General features: G+C 42.5%; 1 protein-coding gene across 1 annotated transcript; it reads left to right on the forward strand.

Moving 5' to 3' along the window:
* Nucleotides 1–2,619: 2,619 nt before the first annotated feature.
* Nucleotides 2,620–13,629, forward strand: LOC145410632 (uncharacterized). Its single transcript, XM_080280745.1, has 9 exons — nucleotides 2,620–2,770; nucleotides 3,282–3,544; nucleotides 4,154–4,329; nucleotides 7,068–7,198; nucleotides 8,255–8,407; nucleotides 10,002–10,182; nucleotides 10,488–10,627; nucleotides 10,914–11,095; nucleotides 13,476–13,629. Exons 1-9 carry the CDS (start codon nucleotides 2,620–2,622, stop codon nucleotides 13,545–13,547), a joined length of 1,449 nt encoding a protein of 482 aa, XP_080136871.1. The 3' UTR covers nucleotides 13,548–13,629.
* Nucleotides 13,630–22,370: the final 8,741 nt, after the last annotated feature.

Genomic DNA, 22,370 nt, shown 5'->3' on the forward strand with positions numbered 1-22,370 from the left:
CATTTGAGGATGACAATTTTAACCATCGCCAGACCCTACCCTTAGTCCCCTCCCCCCCTTCTCTCTCTCTCTCTCTCTCTCTCTCACACACACACACACACACACAAACCGCTACGTATATCTAAGTTTTTACGCGGATATGGCCACAAATACTCAAACTCTGGGAACCTAAATTACCATCTTACATGAAACACAAAGCCATTAAACATTTTCTGGTGAATTCGGAAGGCGCAGTAATCTCTCTCTCTCTCTCTCTCTCTCTCTCTCCAAAAATTATTCCTGCTGTTTCTATCAAATTTTCTCGGATATAGTATGTGCTATTCTAAAACTCAACATTTTTTGCTTACAGAAAAGTGATCCCTAAAATACAAGAACAGAAAAAGGAAGGCAAGAACTCGAAATTATGTAACATGAACGCCAATAAACTGAGAGATATTTTCATAAAGGAAATAGTAGAAAAACAATGAGATTCAAGTGAAATGAACGAAAAAATGTGATGCAAGGACTCGTGAGGTGGAAATTGGAAAAAGAGAAAACGAGGCAAAAAGAAGAGCACGCAGGGGAAACTAAATCATTTCCCGCTGTCACAGTTGAAGGAGAGCACGCGGGACGGCATTGATCAGTGAAGTGAAAGGAAGAAAAGGAAGAGAGAAGGAAGGAGGAAGGAAGCCCAAGAAGAAGGAAGAGGTAGACAAAGAGGAAAGCAGAAGTGTGGAGAAAGAATGAAAGGAACAGCGTACGAGATAAACTGAAGACAAACTAAAGAATAAGGGAAAATTAAAACAACAAATAGCCAACTAAAGAAGACAGAAAACACCCTACCAGAGAGAGAGAGAGAGAGAGAGAGAGAGAGAGAATCTGAGTGAGTGCAAAATTACAAATCACAGAAAAAGCATAACGTAAAAAAATCTGCGAGAGAGAGAGAGAGAGAGAGAGAGAGAGAGAGAGAGAGAGACAATCTGAGTAAAAGTGAGCGCAAAATTACAAAACAAGACAAACGTAAAAAGCTGAGAGAGAGAGAGAGAGAGAGAGGGAGAGAGAGAGAGAGATTAAAGCCATAAAGTCGGAAGTGAGAGAACAGGACTGAGAGCGTATTTTGAGTGAGGGAAAAGTGAGAGAGGGTAAGAGACAGAAAACAGGATAGGATCTTGAAGACATGAAACTGTTACTCAAGTGCTGAGAGAGAGAGAGAGAGAGAGAGAGAGAGAGAGAGAGAGAGAGAGAGAGAGAGAGAGAGCAATTAGTGAGAGGCGGACAAAAGATGAGATAGAGAAAAAAAAACAATCTGAGAGAGAGAGAGAATGAAACAAGGTGAAAGTCGGAAAAGACAGAGCGCGAGTGAGGGAGGGCAAAAAGTGAGAAAGATTTAGAGTTAGCAAGTGAGAGAGAGGGAGGGGAGGTAACAGGAGTGGCAGTACATTGAGACACAGGCGATACGATTAAGAGAGATCTTATTAAACTGAAAAGAGAGAGAGAGAGAGAGAGAGAGAGAGAGAGAGAGCAAACAGGGTGAGTGAGAGGAAAAAATTATGAGAAAGAGAACGAGGTGACAGACGGGCAAAGGAGAGCCAAAGATGAATAAAAGAGAGAAGTGAGCGAAAAAGAGAGAAGTGAGCGAAAAAGAGCAAAGTGTGAGAAAAAGAACAGAAGAGTGCTTAACGGGAGCAGAGGTGAGTGAAAAGAGAAGTGAGTTGAAAGCGCAAGTGAGCAAAAAGAGAGCAGAGTGAGCGAAGAGAGAGCAGAAGTGAGCAAAAAGAGAGCAGAGTGCGCGAAGAGAGAGCAGAAGTGAGCGAAAAGAGCAGAATTAAGCGAAAAGAGAGCAGAAGTGAGCGAAAAGAGAGCAGAGTGACCGAAAAGAAAGCAGTGAGCGAAAAAAGTAGTGTACAAAAAGAGAGAGGAAGTAAGCGAAAAGGGCAGAAGGGAGAGAAAAGAGCAGAAGTGAGCGAAAAAGAGAAGTGAGCGAAGAGAGCACGGTGAGCAAAAAGAGAGAAGTGAGCGAAAAAAGAGAACTGAGTGAAAAGAGAGCAGAAGTGAGCGAAGGGGAAAGCAAAGGTAAACAAGGAAATAAGGTACAAATGTGCGAAAAAGAGTAAGTGACCGGAAAGAGGCAAATTTAACCAAAAGAGAGCAACAGAAAGAAAATGAAGTGAGAGGAAGTGGAAGAGTTACAGAAAAGAAAGTGAACAAGAGGGTACAACTGAGACAGAAAAAAAAAAAAGTGATCTAAAGTGAGTTAGAACGAGCAAAACAACAAAAACATAAAGAGAAAAAAAAAAAAACAAGAAAAAGTGAGCAAAATGAGATGAAATGTGACAGAGAAAAAGAGAGAGCATAAGTAAGCAAGAGAAAACGTGACGGGCAAAGAAAGCATAACTGATATAAATTATTAAAAAAAAAAAAAAAAAGTGAGCGAGAAAAATAGATCGTTTAAAAAAAAAAAAATCGAAACGGGAGCAAAAGTGACCAGAAAATAAGAACTGAGCAAAAAGAAAAAATCAACAATAAAGGACAAAAAAAAGGAGGTAAAATTAATAGTAAAAGTGAATGAAAAAGGGGCGAGACCAAAAACTTCCAAGTCAGCAAAAAAAACGAGCGAGTGAGAACGAAATTGAGGAAGGTATGGGTGTGGGTGTGGTGGTGACGTTAGGGGTGGTGCTGGTGGTGGGGGTGGGGGTGGTGGGGGTCGGGGGACAGCCCAGAGCAGCTGATGGTGTGGCCTGTCTACCATCTACCGACATCTTTCCATGCACGTGTAAAGAGAAGAGTAGAGGTGAGTGATTTTATTTTAGTTACCCCCCCCCCTTCTCTCTCATGCACCTGAGAAGAGTAGCGGTGTGAAATCATATTAGTATACCATCAAAGCCTTTTCTCTCATTCCCGTTTTCTCTTCTAGCGTCCCCTCTTTATCTCCCTATCTGTCCATATCTCTCTATCTTCATGCACCTTTCCCTCTTCCTTGTAACAGCGAGGAGACGAGTAGATGTTGGTAGTTATTTAGTTTACTCTCATGCCATACAACTCTACTCAGGATAAGGGCGAGGAGCGTGGACTGAGATGGAACGATGAACCAAGGCCAAAATTTATCACTTATATTCTATTACTTTCCTTAATGCGCAGGTCCAGGAATCGCCTGAGAGAATGAGAGAGAGGCCAAGTTGGTTCGAAGCCTCAGTGTGCTCAAGAACCGCTGTGAAACTGGGTTAGGACACTTATGATGATGATGATGATGATGATGATGATGATTTACCCACTCAGTACTCTATTTTATCTATTCATACCAGGCCCCAGTATCGCCTGCGAGAATGTGGGTGAGGCCAAGGTGCTTCGAAGCCTCAGTGTGCTCAAGAACCGCTCCACCGTCATCTACCGACTCATGTTCAGGAATTTCGACTTCCCTAAGGTGCACGACTACTCCTTCCTGGGCCTGGATGTGCAGCACCTGACCATGAGCAGGACAAATATAAGCGTGGTGGAGTCGTCATCTCTTAGGACCCTCGCGCATAACCTTGAGACACTCGATCTTTCATACAACAACTTGAAAGCGGTGAGTTCGGGGTGAGATGTAAGGAAGAAAATGTTTACTTAGGGAAATTTGGGACAGGTGGAGCTAGATGTAGGGAAGGAATATGTCTGTTTGGGGAAAATCTAGAGAAATCTGAATTACGGGAAACTTAGGAAGAAAAGTCTGAGTTGGGGAAAATTTGGAAGGGAGGGGAAGTTTGTGTCTAGGGATATTTTGGAGCGAAAATTTTCATTCAAGGGAGAAATGAGGTTGAAAAAGTTGAAATTGTGGCAATTTTAGAAGGAAAAGTTCGAGTCAGAGGTACACCTCATTAACTTCAGCCTTCAAACTTTGCATGGGATAGCCTCATATTAGCGTTGGTGTAGGGCGGGGGGGCGGGGGGGATGTTTTGGTGCTTCATTTCTGCAACACCAATTCTGACACCCTGACCACTGACATCAAGCAAACACTAAATACCATTTACATCAATTCTGACAACACTGGCCTACCACACATACCATGGACATAAAATTGGAACTCATTTTCCTCATCTCTTTTATCATGCATCGACAACCTTCATAAAACACCTTCAGAATCGTCTTCAAATATGAACTCGAACGGCAGGACTAACATTCCTCCCTTTCCAATCAGGTTCCCACTGCCGCCCTAAAGCACCTTCAGAACCTGTCTTTCCTGAACCTGAACTACAACATGATCAAGGTGCTGGGCCAGGCTGCCTTCTCGGGGCTGAGGGCACTAGAACGGCTCTCTCTTTACGATAACAAGATGGACACGATCGAGGAAAACGCCTTCTCGGGCACAGGCGAGTAAGTACATGAGTTTGCCATTATATTTATCGTTTTCTTTACAGTATTTAATGATAGAAACTTTATACTTAAGGGTGCCTATGATGTTTCTTACTCTTTCCTTTTACTGCGTACGCTATATTCTGCTTCTTCCCTGAGCAGAATAAAATCATCCGGTGTTAGCTGGTAGGAAATACCTAACGATCGTAGCAGGGGAGGTGAGTGAGGAGAGGGCGAGGAAAGGAGGATGAAACGGGGAAAGACAAGACTGGGTGAGGTGAGGACAAGTGAGGCTGGGCAGGGTGAGACAGGGTGGATAAGTGTGGGTGGGACAGGGATGTGACCAACAGAAGGCAGGGGAGGAATGAGGCAGGGTTGGTGAGCAAGGGTGACTGTTATAAAAGGGTGGGAAGGCACAAAACAGTACTGGGAAAGCAAACAGCACTATACCTAGTCGTCCCCACAAGGCCGTTTGTTACAATGAGCCCAAAATAAGGACAATCAAACACAAAGACTCTCCTAATCCCAAACCACAAATCCAGTCGAAGCCGGTAGGAAAATGTGTGAAGGAACACCATGCAGCACTAAAAACCTGTTATGGAAATCTCACAGGAAAGACTGAATGGAAATGTCATACTCTACACCGACTTATGGTAAAGACTAAAGCAGAACAGGATATAGTTGGAATTTGGTCAAAGTACACGCGCGCGCGCCGCCGCCGCCAACGACGACGATTAGATTCAAGCCTTGTCTAACAAATTAAAGAAGTCGAGTCATATGAAACACTTCTATTTGTTAAGTGAAACGTGGCAGGAGCTTGCCCAAGACTTTCACAACTGATCAATTATTTTTTTCCAAATTTCGTCGAGGGGAAAAAAAGAAGAAGTGGCGATGAAACTAAGGACATTTTTGAATGCGGGTAACTGATTTCTATTTAAATAACCTTGTAGGCCATGGGGGAGGATGGAGAATGAACGACTGACTTGACGAGTGCATATGAGTGAGGTGAAGGGGCAGAGGAGGAGGGAGAGGCCAAGGATGAGATGGAGGGATGGAGTGCACAGATGTATGAAAGAGGTATATAAGATGGACGGGGGGACGTAGCAGGAGATGGAAGGATGGAGTGAAGAGAAACATGAGAGACAGGAGAGTACGTTACGAGGTACAGCAGAGGACAGGGCGACGTGGACGCGATTTGTTTGTGACCACCCCTTACGAGATAGACGTCTGGCAATAGATAAACTGATATTCAGATAGACAGACAGGTAGACAGGCAGACAGACAGAAAAACTCACACAGTGAATTAGTCCCATGTATGATCACTACACTGTAGAATGGAAAGGGGTTACGTTCTTCATGCGAAATACCTTGCAAGCTGCGACAAATCCCACGTTCCGAACTTTGGGGCAGACGATTTTACCTCGCTACTCCTATATTCTTAGGGGTACGATACGAGAGGAGTGAGTGAGGTAGGGTGAGTGAGTGAGATAGGGTGAGTGAGTGCGTAAGTGAGTGACACAGGGAATGTGAGTGTGTGAGACAGGAGTATGTGAGTGAGGAAGAAAGGGATAAGTGATAAATTGTTGGGTGGTGAGAGAGTCATCCCCTACACCACCCCTGACACCACACACACACACACACACACACGTTTCCTGAGACAACAAACAGCTAAATAATAAGTGTAGACATTAATATTTTCCTCTGCAGCTATACTTTACGAATCATAAATCGCAATAAAAATGATGGAATATTGTCGCATTCTTCCTCTTAACTTCCACTGACTTTTCATATTATCATTGTTTTATCATTTTAGGGATCATTACATTCGCCTGGGGATTTTTTTTTAAATTTATGTATGTATAATTCTTCCCACCTCCCGACTACTGTACTGTTACGACTGAGCTTAATGTACAGTACACACACACACACACACACACACACACACACACACACACCACTGACCAGACTAGGGAAGAGGGTGATTACTGAACCTCCCCCCCCCCCACTCCCCAGACACACAGAATGACTCACCACCCTCCACCCAGGTAACAAGTAAATTTATTGAGTATCGTAGTTATATGTAGTTATACGTGCACTTTACAGGGTCTAAGAAGAGGGAGCTTTGTAGCTGGTTATTTATGAACATCTTTGCGCACCTCCTACCCACACACATCTACCCACACTCTTACCCACACACCTCCTACCCACCCCCACCCACATACCCTGCTGACCGACGAAGGTTGATAGTAAATTATGTATTTGTGTACATTCAGCAATTGGCTGCAGTGAATAAATAAACCGATTATTATTATTATTATTACCTCCGGCAAGAAGGTTATGCTTCTGCCTGCGTTTGTTTGTTTGTTTGTTTGTGCCTGTTACTAGGATTACTCAGAAAGTTATGAACGGATTTTGACGAAATTTTGTGGAAGGGTGAGGCCACGGGCCAAGGAAGAAATGATTAAATTTTGGGGCGGATCCAGATCCGATGTATCCCGCACAATATCTCCAACAGTTCTCAACTAATCTCAAATCAAATTTGTGGAAGGTGGGCCATGGACTAAAAATGAATTGATTAAATATTGGGGCGGATCCGAATCCTATATCCACGGATCCGGCTTCAGATCCTTTTTAATAGCAATGGCATTCGCGGAGGTATGTGCTCTCTGCTTTCTAGTTACTATTGTCCCCCCCCCTCTCTCTCTCCCGATAAATCCCAATTCCATGATCTCATAATGCCAATGTTTACGTCCCCGCAGCAAGCTGTACCGTCTCAACCTGGGTAAGAACAACCTGGCGGAGGTGCCCAGTCTCCACACACTCTCCAAACTCCAGGTGCTCACCCTCACCGACAACATTATCACTGTTATAAGGGAGGGCAGCTTCAGGGGTAAGTATCAGGGTGAGGGGTGAGCGAGACGGGTGAGGGGTGAGTGTGAGGGGTGAAGGGTGACTGAGAGGGGTGAGGAGTGACAGGAGAGGTGAGGGTTGGAAAAAGGGGACAGGGTGAGGGTGTGAGGGGTGACGAGTGGGTAAGAAGGAGGTGAGGGGTGGAAAAGGGGACTGGGTGAGGGTGAAGGGGAGGGTGTGAGAGGTGATGAGGGGGGGTGAGAGAGGGAGAAGTGGGGGTGGGGGTGGAATGGATGAGAGAGGGGCTGGGAGTGGGGAGTGGATAGCTGGGGGTGAGGGATGAGTGAGTGTGTGCGAGGGGTGAATAAGGGTGTGAGGGAGTGTGGAGGGGGGTGAAAGAAGGTTGAGAGACAGATGGGATGGGGTGGGACATGATTTACTGTTTTCACCCTAACATTGCCATCTCTCTAGGCTGAATGGTGAGAAAAAATGAACACTAGACCCCCTCCTCTCTCTCTCTCTCTCTCTCTCTCTCTCAGAAGCAGAACACACCAGCAACTCTCAGCTACGTAACTTTCCACCAAGTAACTCTTCAATGACCGGTAACTTCCCTAACTTTCTTTAACACTCCACCTAACTCTCCTCAGGCTTGGAGATACTAAAACTCTTCCCTTTCTCTAACTCTCCCTAAGATACTGAAACTCTCCCCTAACTTACTAACTCTCCACCTAACTCTCCTTAGACCTAGAGACACCAAAACTTCACTAACTTTCTTGAACTCTCCTTAATATACAAAAATTCTTCCCTAACTTCCTCTAACTCTCCTTAAGATACTGTAACTCTTCCCTAACTTCCTATAACTCTCCCAAGATGTTGTAACTCTTCCCTGACTTTCTCTAACTTTCCCCCTAACTCTTCTCAGGCTTGGAGGTACTAAAACTCTTCCCTACCTTCCTCTGACTCTCCTTAACAAACAAAAATCCTTTCCTAACCCCCTCTAACTCTCCTTAAGATACTGTAACTCTTCCCCAACCCCCTCTAACTCTCCTCTAACTCTTCCTTAACTCCCTCTAACTCTCCCCCTAACTCTGCTCAGGGCTGGAGATGCTCGATATGCTGATGCTGGAGAACAACCAGATCCGCACACTGGAGGCCAATGTGTTCAGCGACCTCTCCAAGCTGAACTCCCTCAACATCAAACAGAACATCATCGCCAACATCAGCCACCTCGCCTTTGTGGGCCTCGAGGGTGGGTACCAATCAATCAATCAAATAAACAATGCCAGACAGGACTATGTATCAATCAAGCAATCCATGGTGGGTAAGACCATGTACCGCAATCAATCAATCAACCAGTCAGTCAACAGGTGGGTGCTGACTGGATCATGTATCGTAATCAATCAATCAACCAGTCAGTCAACAGGTGGGTGCTGACTGTAATTAATCAATCAACCAGTCAGTCAACAGGTGAGTGCTGACTGGATCATGTACCGTAATCAATCAATCAACCAGTCAGTCAACAGGTGGGTGCTGACAATGACATAATCAACCAATCAATCAATCAACAGGAGGGTATTGCAAGGATCATGCATCGTAATCAATCAATGAATCAATCGTAGGTAGGTGCTAAGGTGGGTTGTTGGTGGTGGTGGTGGGGGGTGGAGAGTTGGTCAGGTGGGAGTATACGGTATATTAAAAAGTGCTTAGTATACTCATTTCACTTTAACTTGGCCTAAAATTGACACCTACCTAAGCTCAACTCCCTCAACATTAGCAGAAAGATCCCTGGTAACATCATCCAATTCGAAGATGTCCACTGTTTTGATTTAAATTACGAACTAAATTAATTATCGTATCTTTATAACAACTGGTAACCCTTCACTATGTATTAAACAATGAATCTGATCTATGTTACAAAATCCTGGGATAAATTAAGAGTTAAATTTAAGAGTCAAATATATCCAACAACGTTTCGGGTTAAATTAAGGTGTTTAAATATGACTTTGGTCCACGTACCGACTTTTAACCGTTCACTACACCGACTAAGGCGATTTGTCTGTGGCCACCCCATATAGAGATACAGACCACGGTGATGACTCTTATAGGCCAATTGTGCAACCGTCAATGATTTTAGGGACCTTGAAAAGAACCAGTAATAATGACGACGTAAAGGGGGGAAAAAATATCAAAACATTACGTACTATTCTGGACTAAAAATAAAAAAAAATAAAAAAAAAGGAAAAAGAAAAAATCCCAAATATATATGCATATCCGGCTGGCAGTTGTGATGCGTAATTCAGCGAGTGAGCCGAGATTGAGCTGAACCGGATGTGACGTACTGGTCCGCTGACGTGATTGGCTGATGGAGGATGATGCTGATTGGTTCTAGGAAGGGGCAGGCAGGGAGAGAGACTGGGGAGATGGAAGAAGGAAGGAAGGGAGAGAGGGAAGGAAGAAAGGACGGTGGGAAGGGAGGGAGTGAAGGAGGAAGGGAGAGGGAAAAGAAAGAATGGTATGAATGAAGGAGTGAGTGAAGGAAGACAGGAAGGAATGTAGGGATGGGGAAGGTGGGAAGGAGAGGGAGAAAAGATGGATGCTGTGAGGGAGAGAGTGTGACGTCATCATCCCTTCCTACCACAATGTCCGGTTCATAACGGTGGCGGGAAACAAACAAATACAAAGTGCTGGTATAGCTTCACCTCACAGACTTAGTTACAATCACAGTATTTTTGGCCCACCTCGAGAGAACCATCTTGCCTGTTCTTTCTTAACTCCCCCCCCCCTCTCTCTTTTTTTTTTCCCCCCCTCTCTCTCTCTCTAACTTTAACTCTCTCTCTCCGCAGACAACCTAGAATGGCTTGAATTAGGGCACAACCGGCTGGACCACATCCCGTCCCACGCCCTCAGCCGCCTCCACAACCTCCGTCAGCTGGACCTCGACTCCAACCGGATCGTGGAGGTGCCGGAGGACGCGTTCGAGGGGTATGGCAAGAGCATCAAGTTCCTCATGTTGAACAGGAACAAGTGAGTATGATAGCATGTGGTGTGAACAAGATTAAAGAGAGTAAACGGAGGAACAAGGCTTGAGAGTCTGAATGCTGAACAGGAGTGTAGGAGGGAAGGTGGTGTGAATGTTGAAATGAAAAAAAGAAAGTGAACTGAGGAACAGGGCCACTGAAGAGGATATGATGATGATGATGATGATGATAAAGATAACAATGACAACCAACACCTTGCCCTTCTTTCCCGACATCCTCCTCCCTTTGATGATGATGATAGTAAAGATAACGATAACAACAATAACCCACACCTTGCCCTTTCTTTCCCAGCATCAAGACCATCCTGCCAATGACCTTCTTCGACCTGCACTCGCTGGAATGGCTCAAACTATCGCACAATGAACTGACCAAACTGACCGAGGATACAGTGCAGCCCATTCTTGACACACTCACCATGATTGACGTGTCCCGTGAGTCTGAGTCTTATTTCCAGTCTGAGTCCCCTAAGAGTCCAGTGTAAGTCCTCCATGAGTCTACTTTGAGTCTCTTCAGTCCCCCCTTGTATAATTTTTTTATTTATTTTTAGGCCTCTCTTAAAACCATATATTTTGTGTACTCTTCTCGTCACTTTTTATGCCCTCTTTTCTGAACCCTCTGTGTGTGTGTGTGTGTGTGTGTGTGTGTGTGTGTGTGTGTGTGTGTGTGTGTGTGTGTGTATTTCCACCTCTCAAACCCCCAATCAACCCACACACACAGACAACCCCCTGGAGTGCGACTGTGAACTGATGTGGATGACATCATGGCTACGGGAGTTCATGCGCCGCGAGACCTACAAGTCGGTGGCCAAGCACACATGTACCCACCGCAACCGCCGCACGCTGGACATCATAGAACTGCGGGCGGGGGACCTGGGATGCCCCGAGTACAACAGCATCATGGTAAGTCCCGCGATGAGTCGGAAATGAGGTAGGGTGAGTCAGGAAGCTAGGTAAGGTAGGGGGAGGTGACACAGAGGTAGGGTGAGTCAGTAAGGGACTAAATATGCCATGAGTATAGCTGGGTGAGTCACGGGGATGAGTCAGGGTGAGTCAGGAAAGTGAGTAAGGAAGGGGTAGGTACAGAGGGAAGAAGGGGTGAGATAGGGAGACGTGATATTGATAAAAAGAATCCTTGTCTCATGATGAAGATGGCACAGAGGATTTATGACGACGAGGACAATGATGATGATGATGATGATGAGATTTAGCTTCCTACCATATATTACGTTCTTAGTTCTATCTATTCATTCGCTTTACAGAACATATCTTTGCAGCATAAGGTGGTGTGAGAGGTGAAGAGAGGACGACTGGGAGTGCAAGGAACAGCATGGTGGAATGAAGATGTGCGAGGGTATGGAGCAAATGAATAATGCACATAGTGAGTTGATGGGAAGCAGAGGAATGGAAGCTGAGAGACGGAAAAGAGACTTACATGTACAGTAGGAAAGAGAGATGAAAAGATTAATGAGAGAGTATGATAAGAGTGGATGAGGAGTTTGAAAGGAATTTCAGTGTAAAGTGGAGGGAATGTAAGCAAATGTTTGGAAGGAGGTTAAGAGAGTAAGACAGGGTGATAAGGGTAGTAAGGGAGTGAAGGATGAAAGTGGCAAGACTGCTGGTGGAGTGGGGAGAGAAAGTGAGCAGATGGAGAAAATACTTTAAGGAATTGTTAAACATGGAGAATGAAAGTAGTGAGAGTATATGTGGCTGGGGAATGGCTGGGAGGAGGAGGGGGAAGGTGAGGAATAGATCAGTAGGATGGAAGTGGTGGAAGTAACGAAGAAAGTCAAAATGGGGAAAGCCCCAAGAACTGATGCAATGTGTGATGAAATGCTGAAGCATTTGGGGAAAGGTAGTAGTAGAATGGATATGGAAGATGTGCTGATTGGCTTGGGAGGAAGGCAGTCCCGGAGGATGGAGGTCGCGTATAATTATTCCCCTGTATAAAGAAAAGGGGAAAAAGAAGTGTATGGTAATCATGGGGGCATTTGTCTTCTTAGTGTAACAGGAAAAGTATATGGTGGGATACTTACTGACAGAGTTAGGGAAATAACAGAGGAATTAGTTGGAGAAGAACAGGGAGGTTTAAGGAAAGGAAAAGGTTGTCTGGATCAGATATTCATGTTAAGGTGTTTAGTGGAAAAGTATTTAGTGAAGGGAAAAAAGTTGTATGCTGCCGTCTTGGTTTGGAGAAAGCATGTGACAGAGTGGATAGGCAAGGAATGTTGAGAACATTGAGAATATGGAGTAAATGGAAAGCTGTTAAATGCCGTGAAGACTATGTATAAGGAAGCTAAGGCTGCAGTGCTTGTGGATAGTGAACCGAGTGATTTTTACCATCTTGGACTGAAACAGGGATGTCATATCTCCATGGTTGTTTAGTTTGTATATGGATGGAGTTATAAAAGAGATACAAGGTAGGGCAGTGGATGGAGTGGCCCCAATGAGGGAGGGCAGAGTTTGGGAACTTCCTGTTCTGTTGTTTCCAGATGATACTGCATTGTTAAGTGAAGACGAAGGGGAGCTGCAAGGCTTGGTGGATGAGTCTGGGAGAGTGTGTAAGTAATGGAATCTAAACGTGAATGCAGGGGAGAGTAAAGTTGTGGTCTTCGAGAGAAATGAAGTCGCTGAGTGCAGTGAGGTTGGATGATGAGGAAATGGAATATGTGACGGTATTTAAATGCTTCGTTAGTGTGATGACTTAGGATGGAAGTTGAGAGGATGAACTGCTTGAAGGGTTACAGCAGGGAAGAAAGGTTGCTGGTTCATTAAATGCAGTGATAAGAAATGGTGGACGTGATATGGAAGCAATAAAGTCGCTGCATGACAGTATTCTGATACCCACTCCAACGTATGGAAGCGAAGCCTGGACCTTGTTGGAAGGACACAAGTCAACAGAGAGAGCAGTGGAAGGGAGTTAAATGGAGAGACAAACTGACAATGGAAGTGAAGGAGCGTTGTGGTGTGGATGTGATAGAAGGTGTTGAGAAATACACTGAGGTGGTCTGGACATGTGGAGAGGATGAAGAGTGAGAGTAACTAGGAGAATGTATGTGAGTGAGGTGGAGTGGAGGAGATGGAGGGGGGGACCGGGGATAATATGGAGGGATGGAGTGGAGAGGTATATGAGAGAGAGGGGGGGGGGTATGTAAGCTGGAGGGAGAGCAACGAAATGGCAGGGGACAGGGCGACATGGAGGCTATTCGTCTGTGGCCACCCCTTACGGCATTACGGCGTCTGGCTATTGATACACCGATAGATAATTTTTTTTTTTTTCCAGGGGTCAGCCTCTTCTTTGTCAGTGGTACCAGCCCTCATTGTCTGCCTCGCCCTCATGACACTCCAGCCATGAACAAGAACAGGAGAACAGGGGAAGAACACGAGCACAAGAACAGACAGGGGAGGAACACCCGTTATGAGAGGGAGGACGGAGAACACGGGGGGAAGAAAGGAAAAAAGAAAATTGCGGTGGGAAGATAAAATATGTGGAGGAAAAGAACAGGAATACAAGAACACAACTGGGGAAGAACAGGAGGACGGACGGGGAGGAGAGTACAAGTGAAGCAAGAGGAAAAGAAAAAAAGAAAATGTAACGGAAAGAAAGAAAAAGAAGAAGAATGAACAAATTAACAGCCTTGAAGAACATAAACCACGAACGATAAAGCTAAAAACCTATGGGGAAAGAAAAAAAATCCACAACAAGGAAGAAAAACCAAGGGCGAAAAAAGTCATGAGAAAATGTCAGAAAAAATTGGCGGTGATGAAAAAAAATGAAAATAAAAGATAGTGAAGGCTCAAAATGAACCTTTATAAAATTCGCAAAAATTGAACCCAGCTACTCAAAATGAAAAGCATCGGGACTAGGGATGTCAAAAAATCATAATATCGTTGATCACAAGTTCCCAAATACACCCCAGTACACCTACCTTGGCCCTAAGGATTTATATTCGTCGAAGTGTTAGCAGGGTGTACTTCTCTTCTCAATGCTGACGGCGTAACGAGGTAAATGTGACGTTATGAGCTAAATGTGACGACCTAACAATGCTGAAGACACAGGAAGAATGTAATATAAAGCCCTAAAATGCTTCTTGTGATGCTGAATACGTTATTGAGGTATGTGCAAAGGAATAGGCTTGTAAAAAACCAAGGTGGAAATGCTTGATATCAAACAGGGTCATGAGTGTGTCTTTGTGGAGTCAGGGGCAAAAACATGGCCTCCAGAAAAAGATAATGTTGAGTATATCTTTAAGCAGTCAAGAGCTTAGCATCAAACAGGGTAAAACTGAGAATAACTTTTACCCGTCAAAAGATATCTTCGAATAGGGTAAAGTTGGGATTATTTTTTAGTGGTCGAGGGTACAAAAAAAAAAAAGAAAAATCAAATAAGGTAATAATAAACGTCTTTTCTGGCGGGCGGTGGTCAAATGAGTAGCGTAACTGGTGGAAAGTACGAGATTCAAGACTCAAACATGGCGCCGTTACACTTAAGACTCTCCAATAACCCTCTGGCTGCCGTGAATTTCTCTAAGCTGAATGATAATCGTCTGGAATACTGTATAATGTAGGTCTTGATTTCTTTTGCTCGCGATGTTGTTCGGGTATGGATGGAATATTCTGCTGTGATGGGTTCCTCTCGTCCGCCGGAATGAAGTTTGCATCTCGACGTCAAACAGTTAAATACCAAGCATCACCAGACAGCATCAAACTAGAACACTGACGTCATGACAAATCTGCATCGTCTTCTCCCCTAAGGACGTCATTTTGTAATATATCAGGCGTAAACATCAAACGTTCATTCAAACATCAAAATACATCAAAAGATAGTTAAAACTAATATTCATAATTCTAACATACATTTATACCAAACTCTGTTAAATATCGTGTAAGAATGTCATAAATGTTAAGCTTAAAAAATGGAGCAATATTCTTCCAACTAAAAATTTTGAGCAATATTCTTCTCCGCAACTGTTACCTCCCGTCGCCATTCCTCCACGCTGGTGCTGCCATCTGTAGTCCCTCCCGCTAACTGTCAACTCAGGCATAACAACCCCCATCACTATGCTGTTCTGTCGATTCGGGTTCAAAACTTATGATCAAATCCCCATCGTCACAAAGGTCGCCTGCACACCAGACGCGGGCAGGTGTGGGTGGAAAATTGTATGGGCGAGTGATACAGAGCTCCAGCCTCCCGCACCAGCCAGCGTATGGTGTGGACATGACCTAATTACGAGAAAAATTTGATCGTAAGTTTGTGAATCTGTCCCCTGTCGTAACTCCAACTGAGGAATCGCTTCGGTATCAGTCCACAGCCTTTTCGTCAATTTTTTAAAATGGCAATGCTTATTTTTCAGTACTGATTCTAGCGATAAAAAGACTGAGCTTCTAGTGTTAGTGAAGATTTTTTTAATTATAATATTTAATAACGTAAAACCAGGTTATGATTAAGTTTGGTTAGATTAAGTTGGTTATATATATTTTTTCTCAGTGACTTGTATGTTTGTAATGTCTTTGTATGATAATATATCCTTCTGTTGTATGTTTCTTATGTTTAGTATATTTTGGGTAATACATAAATAATTTTGACTCTCTCCGATATATTCTACTCCGTGCCGTAACTGCTGGTCTGTTACTGCAATGAGCAAAAGTACGCCGATAATTCCCTGCTGGCTGTAGCAACTGAAGGTATTACATGAACTACTTGTACGGGATAGCAATAAGAAGCACAAAACAAAAAAGTGGGAGATGAAAAGATACTCTCTGCTGTACTCTTTGGTGTTTGGGACATCCCCAGTGTCACTGTTTGTCGTAAGAAGCGACTAAACGAGTTCTTTGTCTCCAGTCTCTTTCTCCTTACTGTCCTCTTCTGCTTTTCTGTCCTACCTCTCTTCATGGTATTTCCCCGTTTCCTTCGGCTTTTATTATCCCCCTATCCCTACAGTGCCAAACAGCCATATCATAGCTTCGTGCTAATTCTTCATTATTCCTTCCTTTCTTCTGTCGGCTGGGGAGGAATGAGAAATAGGGAAGGCAGGACACGAGGCTGGAAGGGGAATGTCGGCGAAATTTTGCTCACAAATCCACACATGTAAAGGCGAAAACGTTCTGTACTGCTACCGTTCCTAATGTACAAGCTTTTATATGTTTCCCGTGTAGTTGTAGCACATTAAGTACTATGTGTAACGTGGGTGTACATTTGGTTGTAACGCTGGCCAAAATGGAAAATAACTTCGTCCTAGCTTAAGCAGTTTCCAAAGCAAGGTCCTCCAGAATGTAGTAATAGCGATAATATATATTTTTCCAGATACAGACGACCTAGGTGTTGCTGTCTTGTCTTCATCCATCCATCCGTCTGTCTGTTTGTCTGTAACTATTTCAATATATCCATCCATCCATCTGCTTAACTGTTTCTGTACATTCACCTCTCTCTCTCTCTCTCTCTCTCTCTCTCAAAGTACCCACATTTTCTACAACAGAGCACATATCAGCAAAAAATGATCGTCGTGGTAAATGTGTTAAAATATATCAGTGTTCGTGTGGGGAGAAAAAAAAAAAAGTTATAATGTGTTGTTTGTCACAGGGCGTTTTAATATGCATAAATGTCACCAGTAAATTTTGTATAGGGCACCGTGGATGTTCAAGGAGTATTGTAATCTGTGTTGGTTTTCAGAGGGTTGTATTCTCGATGACATATGGGATTTTGTAACACGTTCTTATAAGCGATTTGTTTTGTAGCTCATAGGCCTATACCTTAAGACCCTCATAATCAAATCCTTGTAATTTTCTTCTTTTTTTTACTCTATTCTTACTCTAAATCCTCTTACTTTATTTATTTTTTTTCTTAACCATCACTTCGAACAAAAATGCCTCCTTTCCATCTAAAATGCCGAGTTGTAACCAAAGATCAATTCTGGAATATAATACTAGTCATGAAGCAGTGTTATGGATAGGACGCAGAGTCGCTGCTTTGTCTACCAATGAACTCCGTGAAACAAGTTGCAAAAGGACGAAAATCTGGGCCAGTTAAGATAAAAGAAGTATTGATTAAAAAGAAATCGCTGGCAATGTCTGAAGGGAGGGGCGAGGACGCTACTCCCGTTTTCTTTCCTGTGACGACTTTCGAGGTAGACAACATTTACGTTTACAACTCAGTAGCGTAGTGGGACGAGTACCATAAATTCTGAATCGATGAAACACTCAACCTTTCCGTTTCTGAGGCTGTGGTTAACGTTCACTTGGATATTTTTATGGCAAATGTTCAGACGAAGTTGCGTCCATTGTGCCACCTCTCCATGCCTTCCCTCGTGCTCCACGGGCATCTGGTAGCGCTCATGACTGGAATGTCACTCAGCCATATTGCAAACTTCTGCCTATCAGAATTCTTTTATTTCCCGAACTGCATCTCCCTTGAACTCGCTTCCCCGGAGTTGTTTCTCTCCAAACTTCAACCTACAACTGTTCAAGTCCAATTGTTACAGATATTTTATGAATGAAGGACACCAGTAATCTGGGCCATGGATTATTAGTAATATTTTTTTTTACTCATTTGTTTTTCCTTTCTATGTTGTTTAAAAAATAAAAATAAAAAAAAAATAAAAATTAAACGCCACACTGGAGTGTCGAATCGTGTGACAAGTCCCTCTCTTTATTCTTATGCCAGTGAAACTATTTATTTCGATATGAAAGAGGTACAAGTTACACACTATATCTACACCAAAACTTCAAGGAGTAATATACAAAATAAACTGTGAAAGAATAAGTACAAATTACATATACACGAAAAGACGAGGGAGTAAGATGAAAAATAAATCATGCTGGAACTTGGAAAACGAGTACATATTTAATTTACGGAAAAACATTAGGGGAGTACAATGCAAAATAAATCGCTCAGGAATACGTGTTACAAAATCTCCTCTGTTAACGAGAAAAAAACAACCGTAGGTGCGTGTGCAGACGAAATAAAATGCGCACAATGTGAGTGTGCAAAAATAAGATGCACACTTAAATATGCCTCTACAGAATCCTTCATTTGTGTCACAACTGAAGTGTGTCGTTCTTATTTCTTAGTGATGTGTTCTTGGTACTGGTGGTTAGTGCCCAAGATTCGTAGCCTTGTTAGTTTAGAAAGTTAGCTAGCACCTCTTAGCTCTCTCTCTCTCTCTCTGTAGGAAGCTCTCTATCATCTTCCTATCGCTCTCTCTCTCTCTCGGAAGTTCTCTAGCACCTTCCTAGTCTCTCTCTCTCTCTCTCTCGGAAGTTCTCTAGCACCTTCCTAGTCTCTCTCTCTCTCTCTCTCGGAAGTTCTCTAGCACCTTCCTAGTCTCTCTCTCTCTCTCGGAAGTTCTCTAGCACCTTCCTAGTCTCTCTCTCTCTCTCTCGGAAGTTCTCTAGCACCTTCCTAGTTTCTCTCTCTCTCTCTCTCGGAAGTTCTCTAGCACCTTCCTAGTTTCTCTCTCTCTCTCTCTCTCTCTCGGAAGTTCTCTAGCGTCTTCCTAGTTCTCTCTCTCTCTCTCTCTATCCCGGTACTGGAGAGGGACGCCTTCATGGGGTGGCACGATATAACCAGGCGGCTCCACTGCCTGGTTATACAAATGTCCCTCAACTACTTCCCTATCCCCCAAAAGGAGGATGGCGGACTCTAGAAAAGCAAAGTAGGTCGGTAGTCCACTGGGTTCACGATTTATAAGAAGCTGGGACGACAACAACAACAACAACAACAACAACAATTACTATGTCTACACTACAAACGTTAAAGACACGAGAAAAATGATACAATGTGAGTACCACACACACACACACACACACACACACACACACACACACACACACACACACACACACACACACACATACACACACACACACACACACAGTCATAAGCAAAATAAATCGCTAAGGAACAGGTGCTTGGCTGCCATCGAAGCTAACAAAGACACGAACCTGGGCACACCTGCTCTCGCTTCCTCAGTGCCGCTTCCAGGTCGCGAGGAAATGGTTTGTGAAATGTGAAGTGTAGAATCAGAATCTTTAGGTAATATATGGGGAAGTTTTGTGAAGTGTGAAGTGTAGAATCAGAATCTTTGGGTAATGAATGGGGAAGTTTTGTGAAGTGTGAAGTGTGGAATCATAAACTTTGGGTAATGAATAAGTAGGTTAGTGAGGTGTGAAGTGTAGAATCATAAACAGCCACTGAAATGTATCAAACGCAGAATCAGAATCTTCTAATTCAATGAAGGAATTTTGCTACGTAACACGAGAATATTAGCTAACAATAAATCGCAATATAAACAACAATAAGGGAGAAAGATAATAGGTCTGTACTATGTATTACACCATGTATGCCCTTTCAGTATTATGGCAAATTTGAAAATAAGGGTCACAGGCTTATAAAACTAAATCGCTAAGTGGAATGCAACACCCCCTAAAAATTTTAACGAAATTTTCTGATACGCGAGGAAAATGGAACAATTCTAGTCTTCCTCTAAAATTTCAAGAAAGAATAAATCGCTAGGTGGCATGCAACACGCCCCAAAATTTTTAACGAAATTTTCTGATAGGCGAGGAAAATGGAACAATTCTGTCCTTCCTTTAAAATTTCAAGGAAGAATAAATCGCTAAGCGGAATGCAACACCCCAATTTTTAAACAATTTTCTGATGGACGCGTGGAAAATAGACCAATTCAGGCCTTCTCCTAAAATTGCTAATCGCTCTGAACTGTGGGATGCAGGCTAACCCAATAACAAAGGCGTTCCCTAAATGGATGTCAAAAATTTAGGGACTTGGGCTTGTATTTTCGTCGGGTACGGAAGCTCCCCAACACCCTTTTCTTAGCGATTTATTTTTGGGTATGGGTGGTTAGTATCGTTCAGTACGTTATTCATGCAGACGACGGCGACAGTGGAAGGATTAACATAGGACAGTAAGGTGTAACTGGCAAAATAAATCGCCTAAGAAAGGTGTTAGGGAGCTTCCACAGAGTAGGACAGTAACGTGTGATAAGCAAAATAAATCGCTTGGGAAAAGGTGTTAGGGGCTTCCATAACCGACGAGAATACAGGCCTTGGGTTCTGGTGACGATTTCAGGTTCAAACAAATGACTTTATGCGATTGAGTTCAGAACAAATTTCTCACACTGAAGGGGTTAATGAATGCTGTATCTAACCCTAACGCCTCTTCCTTAGCTATTTACTTTGCTTTTTATATCATACTGTCCTGTGCTGTACAAATCCTTCAAACATCGCCACACTTTGCATAAACAGCCGCACATAGACATTAACCAGCCATATCCGAAAATAAATCGCTGAGGAGGAGGTGTCAGGGACCTTCTTCCCCGACGTGCACATGAAGAGTATATCCTGAAAAAATATATCCAGTTTAGGAGAGAGAATTTTCAGAGCCCCTTCAGTACGAGAGGCCTTTCCCAGGATGAATGAAATCGTATGGCAAGAACAATAGACCTAAAAATTAATGTGGAATCAAAAAGTTAAAAATACGAAAGTCCATGTTAAAAAAAAAAAAATATGAAGATAAATAAGGAAATTCACGTTAAATAAAAATATGGAGGTAAATACGGAAGTTCACGTTAAATAAAAAGAATGGAGGTAAATACGGAAGCTCACGTAAAGAAAATGGAGGTAAATACGGAAGTTCACGTTAAGTAAAAAATATGGAGGTAAATACGGAAGTTCACGTTAAATAAAAAAAATGTGGAGGTTAATACGGAAGTTCACGTAAAGAAAATGGGGGTAAATACGGAAGTTCACGTTAAATTAAAAAAAAAAAATATATATGGAGGTAAATACGAAAGTTCATGTTAAAAAATACGGAGGTAAATACGAAAGTTGACGCTGAAGAAAATGTCCACGAGTTATTTAAATGCTGAGAAAAATAAAACGAATCTTGTAACATCTGTCATGGTGTAGAACGCTGGCCCTAATATTACAGAAAAAAAAAATAATTGCTGTATGATAGACTGTAAGAATTTGTGAGAGGAATCACTTGTCAGGTTACAGGACGCGTTGACTGTAAGTTTAGAAATGGATTGCTTTCAAAATGTTTACATGTTTCGAAGTGTTGAGTAATACAGTATCAGAGGAATACAGTTGGTGAGTTTTATTATCCCCCCCCCTCTCTCCCCATCTCTCTCTCTCTCATTAGCCTGTTCAAACCTATTCAATTTTTCGAAACTGCCAGTAACATGAAGACAAAAATACAAGAAAAAGTGTTACCCATTCTCCTAAACACACACACACACACACACACATTAAAAAAACCTTACCTTTACAAATGCTATGCTCCTCAGTATAATAGAAAAAAATGTAGAGAGAGCTTACCTTACACATGCGAAGCTCCTTACCCCTCAGATCTTTTCTAGTGAGGAGTAAACAAAAAGAATGATAATAAGTATATAAAAACAAATAAGTAAAATAATGAATAAACAAAAATTAAAACAAAAAAACTGCATGTACAGTAATTTATAGTCGAAAATAAAGTTAATAATAATAATAATAATAATCCATCCATCCATCATCTAATCCTATGTTGCCCCATGAGGAAAGGAGAAGCCCGGGGTTAGTTAAGTTGGTCCTGACATTTAAAGTGAGTGATAATAATAATAATAATAATAATAATAATAGTATTCTCTCTACCTTTCAACGAGAAGCAAAAACAAAAGAATAATCTGTTTCTGTAGCTTTAGCGAAGAAAAACAACTTGCATTTAACATCTTGGGGAAATAGTATAACATAATATTCTCTGTTTCTGAATTTCTTAATACCACACAAACAACTATACTCCATTTATTTTACTGAGGCGAAGATGCACTTGACGGGTTGATGATGAATGGCTGAATGCAACATAACCAAAAAATATTTACTAACCCAAATTTCCCCCTCAGACATTTGTTGTCAGTTAATAATGCTAGAGTATGAAGTAATGTTGCATTGAGCCAATAATCACCAATCTGTCAAGTGCATCTTCGCCTCGATTTAAAAAAAATGAGTATAGTGCTTGATAATAACTAAATTGTGTGTTATTTTGGCAGTCAGTATTAATATAGTCATCAATACTGCATAAATATATATCAAATTATAATTGTCTTTCATAGTTTTTAATATCTACAAACTACAGATGCTGAGACCACTAATATACTACTACAGTTCTACAGCTACTACAACT

The sequence above is a fragment of the Coenobita brevimanus genome, chromosome 86 (genome assembly GCF_032717465.1).
Source record: "Coenobita brevimanus isolate Jiangsu-jjx chromosome 86, ASM3271746v2, whole genome shotgun sequence".
In the NCBI taxonomy this organism is placed as follows: Eukaryota; Metazoa; Arthropoda; class Malacostraca; order Decapoda; family Coenobitidae; genus Coenobita; species Coenobita brevimanus.